Raw genomic sequence first — 14075 nt, 5'->3', positions numbered from 1 at the left:
CCAATTATCAGAGCTCAGAGTGGTAAAGTCAAATGAGAGATTAGCTTTGACCGATTTAAATATCGGAGTTCAGATGAATGTAAATACAGCCCAAAAGATTTGCATAAAGCAGAAGAGGTGCGATTCACAAAGTTAAAGATCACAGTGGCAGAACATCTTCAGATAAAAATCGGTACCTTGAGTCCGGTAAGTAATTCTACCTCCTAGTGCAGAGCGCGGTGGAGTTGTTGATCCGCTCTGTCTTCGGTAAGCTGAGCTTCCGTTGGCGTGTGACGTCAGAGGTGTAGCAGCGGCGGAATACCGCGGAGTCACAGATCTTGCTGGAGGAGAATCAAATAATAAGTAAGCGTTAAACAGTTCACAGAAAGTATACAAGTTGGAGACTGAGGTTTATATAATAGGGTCTTGAAAAAATATCACAATGGTGCAGACAGACTGAAAACAGGTATTTGAGGCTGTGAGGAGGTTTGGTATAACGATCACTGGAAATGTCCCAATAAGCAGTCAGTCAGAAAGAATGAGCAAACAAAGATTTAGTTGATCCGTAATTTTCAAAGTATGAAGCAAGGTACTAGCTTCAGGAGCTTAAGTATAGGTATCCAACTTAGAGCAGTTAAACAAAATACTAAGCACAGAATGATAGGTGTGCAGGTGATTTGTAAGGGGCGTATTCAAATGATTGGTGCAAGAATCCTTAAAGCTGTATGCACAAGGAACATAACCTGACAGTTACTGATGGTAGCCTTTGTTACATTGGTTCCAGCTCTCTGCAGGTCATTCACTAGGTCTCCCTGTGTGGTTCTGGGATGTTTGCTCATGGTTGTTGTGATCATTTTGACCCCACGGGGTGAGATCTTGCGTTGAGCCCCAGATCGAAGGAGATTATCAGTGGTCTTGTATGTCTTCTATTTTCTAATTATTGCTCCCACAGTTGATTTCTTCACACCAAGCTGCTTGCCTATTACAGAGTCTTCTTTGTTTCTGGTGTCCTTCGACAGCTCTTTGGTCTTCACCATAGTGGAGTTTGGAGTGTGACTGTTTGAGGTTGTGGACAGGTGTCTTTTATACTGATAACAAGTTAAAACAGGTGCCATTAATACAGGTAATGAGTGAAGGACAGAGGAGCCTCTTAAAGAAAAAGATACAGGTCTGTGAGAGCCAGAAATCTTGCTTGTTTGTAGGTGACCAAATACTTATTTTCCACCATAATATGCAAATAAATTCTTTCCAAATCAGACAATGTGATTGTCTGGATTTGTTTCCACATTTTGTCTCTCATAGTTGAGGTATACCTATGATGAAAATTACAGGCCACTCTCATCTTCTTAAGTGGGAGATCTTGCACAATTGATGGCTGACTAAATACTTTTTTGCCCCACTGTGTATATATATATATATATATATATATATATATATATATATATATATATATACACACAAAATTAAAAAGTGCCCATAACATAGCTATAAATTATCTAAAATGTTTAACAAATTATACTTACCAATAGACACTCGTCCACCACAAATAAGCAGCAGGCAGCCAAACCAGTACTGAAACATAGCAGCAGAGTTTTATGAAATTGGAGTATAATTTAGATCTATAAATGGAGGCAAAAGACAACTCCCTGCAACCAATTATGGCTGGTTTATCAAAAATTTCTTAATTGAAAAATTAATCACAAACAATACTCCATATAAATCCCTCTGACAAGCATTGTACTCTGAAGAGAAACCTGGCCACAATTAGACTGAAATCCCTGCTCATCTTCATTCTTCAACCACCTATTGTGGAGGCAAAGTAAAGACTGAGGCCTGTGTAAGTTGGGAGGGGTTTTATAGGGCTCTTGTGGTTTGGGAATATTTGCCTCCTCCTAGTGGTAGAGAAGAGTAATTTCCAAGAGTAATGGATTGTGGACTCTCACCACTTGTATGAAATAAATATATGGTTATTTTTTGTAGACTATAGCACAATTGTCTAAAGTTAGTTCTTGAGGTCTAGAGACAGACTAAACATTGATGCAGAGCAACTATTTTACTTTTTATTAAAATATATTATGTTACCTTCCCTCCAGTTCCAATGCAGGACAATCCTATTTGTATAGATATGATCAGAATAAATGCATTTACTCTATCAGGATAGGAAATTAATTTTATCAAAGTCTCATTTAGTTATGCCCTCTGAAATAGTAACGTGTGCCTTGTAATTCTAATGGTTACCTTATGTTTTTTGTTTGTTTTTTATTGGTGCTATAGTTTAATCTAATATTGTACATGAACAATAACAGAATACTTGGGATGTGCATAATGCTATCCTGCTAAATAAATCATTAAGACTAAATATACCTTAAGAGTTTCCTTCTTAATATAAGGAGAGTCCACGGTATCATTCCTTACTGTTGGGAAATACTAAACTTGGCCACCAGGAGGAGTCAAAGACACCCCTGCCAAAGGCTTAAATACCTCTCCCACTTCCCCTATCCCCCAGTCATTATTTGCCTTTCGTCACAGGAGGATGGCAGAGAAGTGTCATAAGATTTCGGAGTAGTTCTTTATCAAGGGTATCTGCCCTTCGATATGGGACTGGAGTTTTAAGTAGTCTTGTCAGCTTCTCAGTGAGAGCATTGACAAAAGTTAGAATCTGGAGATGCAGGGAGAGTTTTTCTGCGAGCCCATCTAGACTGCCTGCTAACAGCTCCTAAGCATTCAGTGTTGACGAGTTTTACTGCATGCTTGTTTTCTCACTCAAGTTCATGTCAGGAGCGATGCTACAAGACTGTCACACTTGAGAGGCTGTGTTTCTGTTCCACAGCATGGATTCTTGTAAGATTGTTTACATTTTTACATATGTTGAAAAAGCTAGAAGACAGGGTCGCAGTGTGGCTCCTTTTATCTTAATAGAATCATGGGTTAATATCTCCTGAGGGGGATTATTGAACATTGGGGATAAATCAAATGTGGTGCTTTAATTTTATTCTGCTTTATGTGTGAGATTTTTTGGGCTCATAGACTGTTTGTTATGTGGTTGGAACGCACAGGTTTTTACTTCCACTTTGAGTGCTGTGCAGCTTGTAGCTTGGCGCACTTTTTCTCATAGCAGGGGCGATCCTGCCTTGCACACCATGTGACTGGGAGTGGTGTCGCTTTCATTTCCATTTTCCTGACCAAGCTGGCTGTCGGAGAAGACACTATTTCTCTGTATTGTCTGGGTCTAGGAGGTGGTGAGTGCCCCAGCCATTGGGAGTATAAAGGTGCCGTTTTTGAGAAATAAAGATTGTTTATTTTCTGTGTCCTGCTGTCATTAGCTTAAGCTATGGAGGATTCTGATATATTAGAGGGTACTCCCTCTATTCCAAAATACTTGTTTATATTGTGGGGAGGCTTTGGTATACCCACCCTCTCAATTATGTTCCACATGCCTTGACAATGTTATTCGGTCAAAGAAGGTTAACCCTTTTAGTACCACTGAGCTGTCCATCTCTGAGGACTTGCCGTCCCTTGAGGTGCATACCCTACATTTATCTCCTTCTACACACGCAGCTTCCCGTAGCACGCTTGATCCTCCATCTGGAGGGGGGCCTTTTACCACCAGATTTTACCGGGCAGATTAAAACGGCGGTGTCTGAGGCCCTCAGTGCTTTACCTAGCCCTGCTAAACGCAAGCGAAAGGTTAAACATAGCTCTCTTGCCCCGGTGTCATCATGTAGTTTATTGGATTTAACTGCTCTGTCTCAGTTATCCAAGGATGAGTTGCACTCTGAGGCTTCAGAGGATGAACTTTCTGGGACGGAGTCTGCTGCCTCTAAGGCTCCTGCTGTGGAGGAGCCAGCCTTTAGATTTAAGTTTGAACACTTATGTTTTCTGCTAAAGGAAGTCCTGTCTACATTAGAGGTTCCAGAGGCCAAGCTGCCTGATGAACCTTTGATTCCTAAATTAGACAGTTTACCAGAACAGGGTAGTGCCTTTAACTTTTCCTGTGCCTGTAAAGATGACGAACGAATAGGACAGAATTGGATCTTCCTTTTCCCTTTCGTCTTCCTTTAAGAAATTATTTCCGGTCCCGGATGCTCAATTGGAGTTGTGGGGGTTCCGTCCCTAAGGTGAATGGCGCTATCTCCACGCTTGCCAAACACACTACTATCCCACTTGAGTATAGCTTGTCGTTCAGAGAGCCGATGGATAAAAAGATGGAAACTCTTCTAAGAAAGATGTTTCAACACACAAGATATTTGGTGCGACTCCTTATCAGAATTAATCGAGGTGGAGGGTCCCCTCGATGTTATCCAGGAAAGAATTAAGGCCTTGAGAATTGCTAATTATTTTGTTTGTGATGCAAACATGCAGATTATTCTCCTAAATGCTAAGGCTTCTGGCTTTTCAGTTCAGGCCCGTTGGGTGCTCTGGCTGAAGTCCTGGTCTGCGAATATGATTTCTAAGTCCAGACTTCTTTCCCTCCCCTTTAAGGGAAAGATTTTATTTGGTCCAGGCCTGGACTCCATTATCTCTATGGTTACAGGGGGCAAGGTTGCCTTCCTACCGCAAGATAAAAAGAGCAAGTCTAAGGGACAGGTTTCTAATTTTCGTTCCTTTTGTTCTGATAAATCCCAATGACAGCAGTCCTCCGCTAAGCCCGAGCAAACCAAGAGTACTTGGAAGCCGGCTCAGTCCTGGAATAAGTCCAAGCAGAGCAAGAAGCCCGCCGAGACTAAATCGACATGACGGGGCGGCCCCCGATCCAGCTCTGGATCGTGTAGGGACAGACTGTCGCTATTTTTAGATGCTTGGTTCAGGGACGTGCAGGATCCATGGATCCTGGAGGTCATAGCTCAAGGATACAAGATAGGTTTCAAGTCTCATTCACACAAGGGGCAGATTTCTCTTCTCAATCCTGTCTTCCAGACCAGAAAAGAGAGAAGCCTTTCTGGGGTGCGTGCGGGATATGTCCTCCTTAGGAGTCATTGCCCCAGTGCCTATCGTAGAAAGAGGTTTGGGATACTATTCAAACCTTTTTTGTGGTCCCAAAGAAGGAGGGAACTTTCCCCCCGATTCTGGACCTAAAGTTCTTAAACAAATTTCTAAATTTCTCCTCGTTCAAAATGGAGACAATAAGGTTCATCCTTCCCTTAGTTCAGGAAGGATAGTTCATGACCACTATAGAGCTGAAGGATGCTTACCTTCATGTTACAATCCACAAGGACCACTTCCAGTTCCTAAGGTTTACGTTCCTGGACCAGCACTTCCAGTTCATTGCACTTCCGTTAGCTACTGCCCCAAGAATTTTTACGAAGGTTCTAGGGGCTCTTTTAGCCATTGCAGGACCTGGGGTATAGTAGTAGCTCCCTACTTGGATGATATTCTGGTACACGCATCATCTTTTCGTCTGGAGGAGAACCATTCGGAATCTCTTTTCTATCTTTTTCGATCTCATGGATGGAAGATAAACCTAATAAAGAGTCCTCTTATCCCAAGTACCAGGGTGGAATTCCTGGGTACTATAATAGACTCCATATCCATGAGGATATTTCTAACAGACCAGAGACGTTGCAAGTTAGCTTTGGCATGTCTTGCCCTCCAGGCCTCCTTAAGGCCCTATGTGCCTGTGGAGGTGATTGGTCTTATGGTGTCCAGCATGAACATCATTTTCTTTGCCAGGTTCCGTCTCAGACCGTGGCAACTGTGCATGCTGAGGCAGTGGAACGGCGATCATCCGGATCTGTCTCAACAGATTTCTCTGGACAACCGGTTCAGAGAATCGCTCTCTTGGTGGCTCTGTCCTGATCATTTGTCCCGAGGTACATCCTTCTTAAGACCATCCTGGGAGATTGTGACTATGGACGCAAGCCTATAAGGATGGGGAGCTGTTTTGGGGTGCCAAGAAGGCACAGGGCCTGTGGACTCAGGAGGAATGCTCCCTCCCGATCAACATTCTAGAACTTCAGACAATCTTCAATGCTCTGAAGGCTTGGCCCCTTCTGGGTTCGTCCCAGTTTATCAGATTTCAATCAGACAATATAACCTTGGTGGCTTACATCAACCATCAGGGTGGAATGAGAAGCTCCCTAGCAATTAGGGAAGTATCTCGGATTCTGGAGTGGGTGGAGGTCCACAGCTGTTCAATGTAAGCTATCCATATTCCGGGTGTGGACCACTGGGAAGCGGATTTTCTCAGCAGACAATCCTTTCATCCGGGGGAATGGTTTCTCCATCCCGAAGTGTTTTTGGAGATATGCAAAAGGTGGAGGACGCTGGAGATAGATCTCATGGCGTCCCGTCTCAATACCAGGCTACCCAGATATTAGTCGAGGTCCAGGGATCCTCAGGGGGAGCTAATAGGTGCATTAGCAGTGCCTTGGAGGTTCAGTCTAATTTACCTTTTCCCATTGTTACCACTCCTTCCTCGTGTAGTGGCCCGCATCAAGCAGGCATCTGTGATACTGAAAGATGTGGTTTGCGGTTCTGGTGGGGATGTCATCATCTCCTCCGTGGAAATTACCTTGTCGCAGGGATCTACTGGAACAAAGTCCTTTTGTTAATCAAAATCTAGATTTTCTGAGGCTGACTGCATGGAGATTGAACGCTTAGTTCTAGCCAAGAGAGGTTTTTCTGAGAGAGTTATTGATACTCTCATTCAAGCTCGTAAACTGGTTACTTGTTGCATCTATCAAAAGGTGTGGAGAGCCTACTTATTCTAGTGTGAAGAGCGATAATTTTCCTGGCATAAAGTTAAGGTTGTCAGGATCCTTTCGTTTCTCCAGGATGGACTGGAGAAGGGCCTTTCTGCCAGTTCCCTGCGGGGACAGATTTCAGCCCTGTCTGTTTTACTGCACAAGAGGCTCGTGGAGCTTCCAGATGTACAGTTAAGGCTCTGACTAGGATCAGACCTGTGTTTAGATCTAATGCTCCTCCTTGTAGTCTAATTCTTGTTCTTAAGGTTTTGCATGAAGTTGACATTAAATTGTTGTCCTGGAAGGTTCTATTGCTTCTGCACGCAGAGTATCTGAGATTGCTGCATTGCAATGTGAGCCTCCTTATCTGGTGTTCTATTCTGATAAGGCTGTCCTACATACTAAGTTAGGTTTTCTTCCTAAGGTCGTGTCAGACCGCAACATCAATCAAGAGATTGTGGTTTCTTCCTTGTGTCCCAATCCTTCTTCTTTGAAGGAACGTTTGCTTCATAATTTGGACGTGGTTCGCACCTTGAACTTCTATCTTCAGGCTACTAAGGATTTTAAACAAACTTCTTCCTTGTTTGTTGTCTATTCCGGGAAGCATACGGGTCGGAAGGTCTCTTTAACCTCCTTATCTTTTTGGTTAAGGAGTGTTATTCGCTTAGCTTATGAGACAGTGGGACATAAACCTCCTCAGAGGATTACGGCTCATTCTACTAGAGCAGTGGCTTCCTCTTGGGCCTTTAAGAACGAGGCCTCTATGGATCAAAATTGTAAGGCAGCTACCTGGTCTTCCTTACATACTTTTTCTAAATTTTACAAGTTTGATGTTTTTGCTTTGGCTGAAGCAGCTTTCGGGAGAAAGGTTTTGCAGGCTGTGGTGCCCTCAGATTAGGGTCCGCTTCTCTTTTTGTCCCTCGCGTTATCATTCAGTGTTCTCTAGAGCTTGGGTATAGTTTTCCCAACAGTAAGGAATGATGCCGTGGACTCTCCTTTTATTAAGAAGGAAAACATAAATTATGCTTACCAGATAATTTAATTTCCTTCTGTATAAGGAGAGTCCGTGGCCCCCGTCCGTGTTCTCTGATGGGCGGCCCTCTAAATTATATTGGCACCATTTATACCCTGATATTTCTCCTACTGTTTCTTGTTCCCTCAGCAGAATGACTAGGGGATGGGGCAAGTGGGAGAGGTATTTAAGCCTTTGACTGGGGTTTCTTTGCCTCCTCCCGGTGGCCAGGTTCAGTATTTCCCAACAGTAAGGAATGATGCGTGGACTCTCCTTATACAGAAGGAAATAAAATGATCTGTTAAGCATATATATTTTTTTATTTTTATTAAGTATTATTCTGCTTTTAACAGATATGCATACATAGTATGTAATTAAAAAAAAAATACTGAATCTGGAGGATAGTTTCAGACTGCAAAGACACATGTTGTAGGACTATGTAGAATTAACTTAGGTACCTAAAAACATATACAAATCTGGACACAAGATTTTATGGGTAGCTGGAAGAAGACAGAAAAAAAGAGGGGATGGTAAATATGTAGGAAGGCAAGAAGTGGGTTTTATGTTTTTAATCGCTATCAAAATCTATGTTTCTGTAGGGAAACTGATTGAACCTAAAGTATGTGCTATTGTCAAGTGAGCAAAGACACATGCTGAACAGTGTTTTTTATTAAAAGAGGAAGATTCTGAATTTAGGCAGAAGAAGGGAGAGGGTAAGAATGAGCATTAAATAGTGAATGTTATCTGTTTTCTAACAATTGTCAAACAGGATCCTGTATTAATGCTGTATTATCAATTATCTTGTCTGATAGGGTGCTTGGCAATGAAATGATTCCTCTTCCACATATCTATGGATCCAGGTTTAAAGGGATTGAAGTGTTTTGTCCAATGGAACCACCTCCACCATATGAAGCTGTCATACGCCAAAGTAATTCATCGGAGGTATTTGTTACTGAAAAAAGACAATCCTGCTTTGTTATTTTAATCTAATTTGATAACATTTACATTTACTTTTTTTATTGTGTTGTGCAAGACAAATACAAACTAACTGAACAGAGCAAATATGAGGTACATGGCAAAAAATGTAAATAATACAATAGCAATATAACATCATATACCTCACACAGTGCAAAGCGACCTTCGGTAACCTTGATAGGGTCACTCTTGGACCACACAGTCAAAATACATTTATGTAACAAACTATCAGAAGGTATGTAAAGATAAAAACACCCTCTCTTAGACCTTAGAATTTTAATAGGTCACATGACTTATAAAAGAGGCCACTCATGGACATCCAATCAAAAACACATCTCAAGTATATCACAGTTGGTCACTTGAGTGCATAGAACTACCAAGCAACCAATAGAAATGATCTAATACAATGCTAGAATATGAAAAAGAGCATGCTCTTGCATATACTTAGATTATAGTGAAGATCTCTCTTGTAATTAAAAAAACTCAGAGGATGCCATCTTTTGGTTTCTGTTTTAGATTATTGCTCATAGGCAAATAATGACAGAAAGACAAACGGCTAGATTACGAGTCTTGCCTTAGGCTTAAAAAGCAGCATTGAGAGGTCCCAACGCTGCTTTTTAACGCCCGCTGGTATTATGAGTCTTGCAGGTACAGGTGTACCGCTCACTTTTTTGGCCAGACTCGGAAATACCGCAAATCCACTTACGTCAATTGCGTATCCTATATTTTCAATGGGACTTGCATAGCGCTGGTATTACGATTCTTCCAAAAAGTGAGCGGTAGACCCTCTCCTGTCAAACCTGGTACCGCATTTTAAAGTCAGTAGTTAAGAGTTTTACACTACAAAGCCATAGCATAAAACTCTTAACTAATGTGCTAAAAAGTACACTAACACCCATAAACTACCTATTAACCCCTAAGCCAAGCCCCCCCCCATAACATTTTTAACCCCTAAACTGCCTAACCGGACATCGCCGCCACTATATTAAATATATTAACCCCTAAACCGCCAACTCCCACATCACAAACACTATTTAAATATTTTTAACCCCTAATATGCCGGCTCTAACATCGCCAACACCTAGCTACATTTATTAACCCCTAATCTGCCGCCCACAACGTCGCCGCCACTATAATAAAGTTATTAACCCTAAACCTAAGTCTAACCCTAACACCCCCTAACTTAAATATAATTACAATAAATCTAAATAAAATTACTACAATTCACTAAATTATTCCTATTTAAAACTAAATACTTACCTATAAAATAAACCCTAAGATAGCTACACTATAACTAATAGTTACATTGTAGCTAGCTTAGGGTTTATTTTTATTTTACAGGCAAGTTTGTATTTATTTTAACTAGGTACAATAGTTATTAAATAGTTATTAACTATTTAATAACTACCTAGTTAAAATAAAGACAAATTTACCTGTAAAATAAAACCTAACCTAAGTTACAATTACACCTAACACTACACTATAATTAAATTAATTACCTAAACTAAATACAATTAATTACTATTTAAAAAAATTATCTAAAGTACGAAACCCCCCCACTAAATTACAGAAAATAATAAAAACATTACAAGATTTTTAAACTAATTACACCTACTCTAATCCCCCTAACAAAATAAAAAAGCCCCCCAAAATAAAAAAAGCCCTACCCTACACTAAATTACAAATAGCCCTTAAAAGGGCCTTTTGCGGGGCATTGCCCCAAAGTAATCAGCTCTTTTACCTGTAAAAAAAAAGTACAAATACCCCCCAACATTAAAACCCACCACCCACACAACAAACCCTACTCTAAAACCCACCCAATCCCCCCTTAAAAAAACACTAACTCCTTGAAGATCACCCTACCGTGAGACGTCTTCACCCAACCGGGCAGAAGTGGTCCTCCAGATGGGCAGAAGTCTTCATCCAGACGGCATCTTCTATCTTCATCCATCCGGTGCGGAGCGGCTCCATCTTCAAGACATCCGACGCGGAGCATCCTCTTCATCCGGAGTCTTCTTCAACAATGACGGTTCCTTTAAGTGAGGTCATCCAAGATGGTGTCCCTTCAATTCCGATTGGCTGATAGAATTCTATCAGCCAATCGGAATTAAGGTAGGAAAAATCCTATCAGCCAATAGGATTGAGCTCACATTCTATTGGCTGATTGGAACAGCCAATAGAATGCAAGCTCAATTATATTGGCTGATTGGATCAGCCAATAGGATTGAACTTCGTCGCAATAGGATTTTTCCTACCTTAATTCCGATTGGCTGATAGAATTCTATCAGCCAATCGGAATTGAAGGTGACGCCATCTTGGATGACGTCACTTAAAGGAACCGTCATTGTTGAAGAAGACTCCGGATGAAGAGGATGCTCCGCGTCGGATGTCTTGAAGATGGAGCCGCTCCACGCCGGATGGATGAAGATAGAAGATGCCGTCTGGATGAAGACTTCTGCCCGTCTCGAGGACCTCTTCTGCCCGGTTTGGATGAAGACTTCTGCCCGTCTGGAGGACCACTTCTGCCTGGTTGGGTGAAGACATCTCACGGTAGGGTGATCTTCAAGGGGTTAGTGTTAGGTTTTTTTAAGGGGGGATTGGGTGGGTTTTAGAGTAGGGTTGGTTGTGTGGGTGGTGGGTTTTAATGTTGGGGGGGTATTTGAACTTTTTTTTTACAGGTAAAAGAGCTAATTACTTTGGGGCAATGCCCCGCAAAAGGCCCTTTTAAGGGCTATTTGTAATTTAGTGTAGGGTAAGGCTTAATTTTATTTGGGGGGGATTTTTCATTTTGTTTGGGGGATTAGAGTAGGTGTAATTAGTTTATTTTCTGTAATTTAGTGTGGGTTTTTTTCGTACTTTAGATAAATAGTAATTAATTGTATTTAGTTTAGGTAATTCATTTAATTATAGTGTAGTGTTAGGTGTAATTGTAACTTAGGTTAGTTTTTATTTTACAGGTAAATTTGTCTTTATTTTAACTAGGTAGTTATTAAATAGTTAATAACTATTTAATAACTATTGTACCTAGTTAAAATAAATGCAAAGTTGCCTGTGAAATAAAAATAAAACCTAAGATAGCTACAATGTAACTATAAGTTATATTGTAGCTATCTTAGGGTTTATTTTATAGGTAAGTATTTAGTTTTAAATAGGAATAATTTAGTGAATTGTACTAATTTTATTTAGATTTATTGTAATTATATTTAAGTTAGGGGGTGTTAGGGTTAGACTTAGGTTTTGGGGTTAATATGTTTATTATAGTGGTGGCGACGTTGTGGGCGGCAGATTAGGGGTTAATAAATGTAGTTAGGTTGCGGCGACATTGGGGGCGGCGGATTAGGGGTTAATAAATATAATGTAGGGTTCGGCTATGTTGGGAGCAGCAGATTAGGGGTTCATAACTATAATATAGGTGGCGGCGGTGTCCGGAGCGGCAGATTAGGGGTTAATAATATAATGCAGGTGTCGGCGATGTCGGGGGTAGCAGAATAGGGGTTAATAAGTGTCAGATTAGTGGTGTTTAGACTCGGGGTTCATGTTAGGGTGTTAGGTGTAAACATACATTTTATTTCTCCATAGGAATCAATGGGGCTGCGTTAGGAGCTTTACGCTGCTTTTTTGCAGGTGTTAGTTTTTTTTTCAGCCGGTTCTCCCCCATTGATTCCTATGGGGAAATCGTGCACGAGCACGTTTTACCTGCTCACCGCTAACGTAAGCAGCGCTGGTATTGAGGTGAGATGTGTAGCTAAATTTTGCTCTGCGCTAATTTTTTTGCGGCTAACGCCGGGTTTCTAAAAACCCATAATACCAGCACTGTCTGAAAGTGAGCGGTGAGCATAAACTGCTCGTTAGCACCGCACAGCCACTAACGCAAAACTCGTAATCTAGGTGATTGTGTGGTATAAGCACAAAACAAACACATACCGTCCAACATTTGTGACTAGGTATTAGGACTTGGGAGGTGGAAAGAGTCGTCTCCGTTTTGTTGGTGGGGCTGTTTTAGAAGGGGGCGTGGTCACAGGGGGATATTAGAGGGATTGTGGATATTTCAGGTTGGTTAGTGGCCATGCCTGGGTGGTTTGTCTGTCTGTATTTCTCTTGTAAGGTGTATCCAGTCCACGGATCATCCATTACTTGTGGGATATTCTCATTCCCAACAGGAAGTTGCAAGAGGACCCACAGCAAAGCTGTTATATAGCTCCTCCCCTTCCTACCATATCCAGTCATTCTCTTGCAACTCTCAACGCGCATGGAGGTAGTAAGAGGAGAGTGATGAAAAATAGTTAGTTTAGTTTCTTCAATCAAAAGTTTGTTATTTTAAATAGTACCGGAGTTGTGCTATTTTTTCTCAGGCAGAGATAGAAGAAGAATCTGCCTGAGTTTTCTATGATCTTAGCAGGTTGTAACTAAGATCCATTGCTGTTCTCACACATGTCTGAGGAGTGAGGTAACTTCAGAGGGAGAATGGCGTGCAGTTTATTCTGCTATCAGGTATGTGCAGTTATAATTTTTTCTAGAATTGGAAATGCTAGAAAATGCTGCTGATTCCTGATAAATGTAAGTTAAGCCTGAATACAGTGATTTAATAATGACTGGTATCATGCTTACTCTCAGGGGTAATACCCTTATAGATATGCTATATAAAACATTTGCTGGCATGTTTAATCGTTTTTTATATATGCTTGGTGATAAAACTTATTGGGGCCTAATTTTTTCCACATGGCTGGCTTTATTTTTGCTTAGAAACAGTTTTCCTGAGGCCTTCCACTGTTGTAATATGAGTGGGAGGGGCCTATTTTAGCGCTTTTTTGCGCAGTTAAGATTACAGACTGAGACATCCAGTTTTCCTCAGAAGTTCCCTGAATGCTACAGGACATCTCTAAAGAGCCTAAAAACGTTTATTGGGGAAGGTAGGAGCCACTGTAGAGCTGTGGCAGTTTGCTGTGACTGTTAAAAAAACGTCTATGTCGTTTTTTTGATCCATTTTTTTAACTAAGGGGTTAATCATCCATTTGCAAGTGGGTGCAATGCTCTGTTAGCCTATTACATACACTGTTAAAATTTCGTTTGTGTAACTGCCTTTTTTCACTGTTTTTCAAATTTTGACAAAATTTGTTTCTCTTAAAGGCATAGTACAGTTTTTTATATTTGCTTGTTAACTTGAATTAAAGTGTTTTCCAAGCTTGCTAGTCTCATTTTTAGTCTGTATAAACATGTCTGACATAGAGGAAACTCCTTGTTCATTATGTTTAAAAGCCATGGTGGAACCCCCTCTTAGAATGTGTACCAAATGTACTGATTTCTCTTTAAGCAATAAAGATCATATTTTGTCTTTAAAATTTTTTATCACCAGAGGAATCTGACGAGGGGGAAGTTATGCCCACTAACTCTCCCCACGTGTCAGACCCTTTGACTCCCACACAAGG

General features: G+C 40.9%; 1 protein-coding gene across 2 annotated transcripts in view; it reads left to right on the top strand.

Moving 5' to 3' along the window:
* ENTREP1 (endosomal transmembrane epsin interactor 1) overlaps positions 1–14075 on the top strand; it is a 353321-nt gene that overhangs the window by 265672 nt on the left and 73574 nt on the right. For both annotated transcript variants that reach the window (XM_053702522.1, XM_053702521.1), the window contains one exon: positions 8487–8616. In XM_053702522.1, the coding sequence (XP_053558497.1) occupies positions 8487–8616 (130 nt within the window). The remainder of the gene's footprint in view (positions 1–8486; positions 8617–14075) is intronic.

Source organism: Bombina bombina, chromosome 2 (assembly GCF_027579735.1).
Source record: "Bombina bombina isolate aBomBom1 chromosome 2, aBomBom1.pri, whole genome shotgun sequence".
NCBI lineage: Eukaryota > Metazoa > Chordata > Amphibia > Anura > Bombinatoridae > Bombina > Bombina bombina.
Note: the sequence above shows the minus strand (reverse complement) of the source record. Positions and strands in the feature narration are given on the sequence as shown.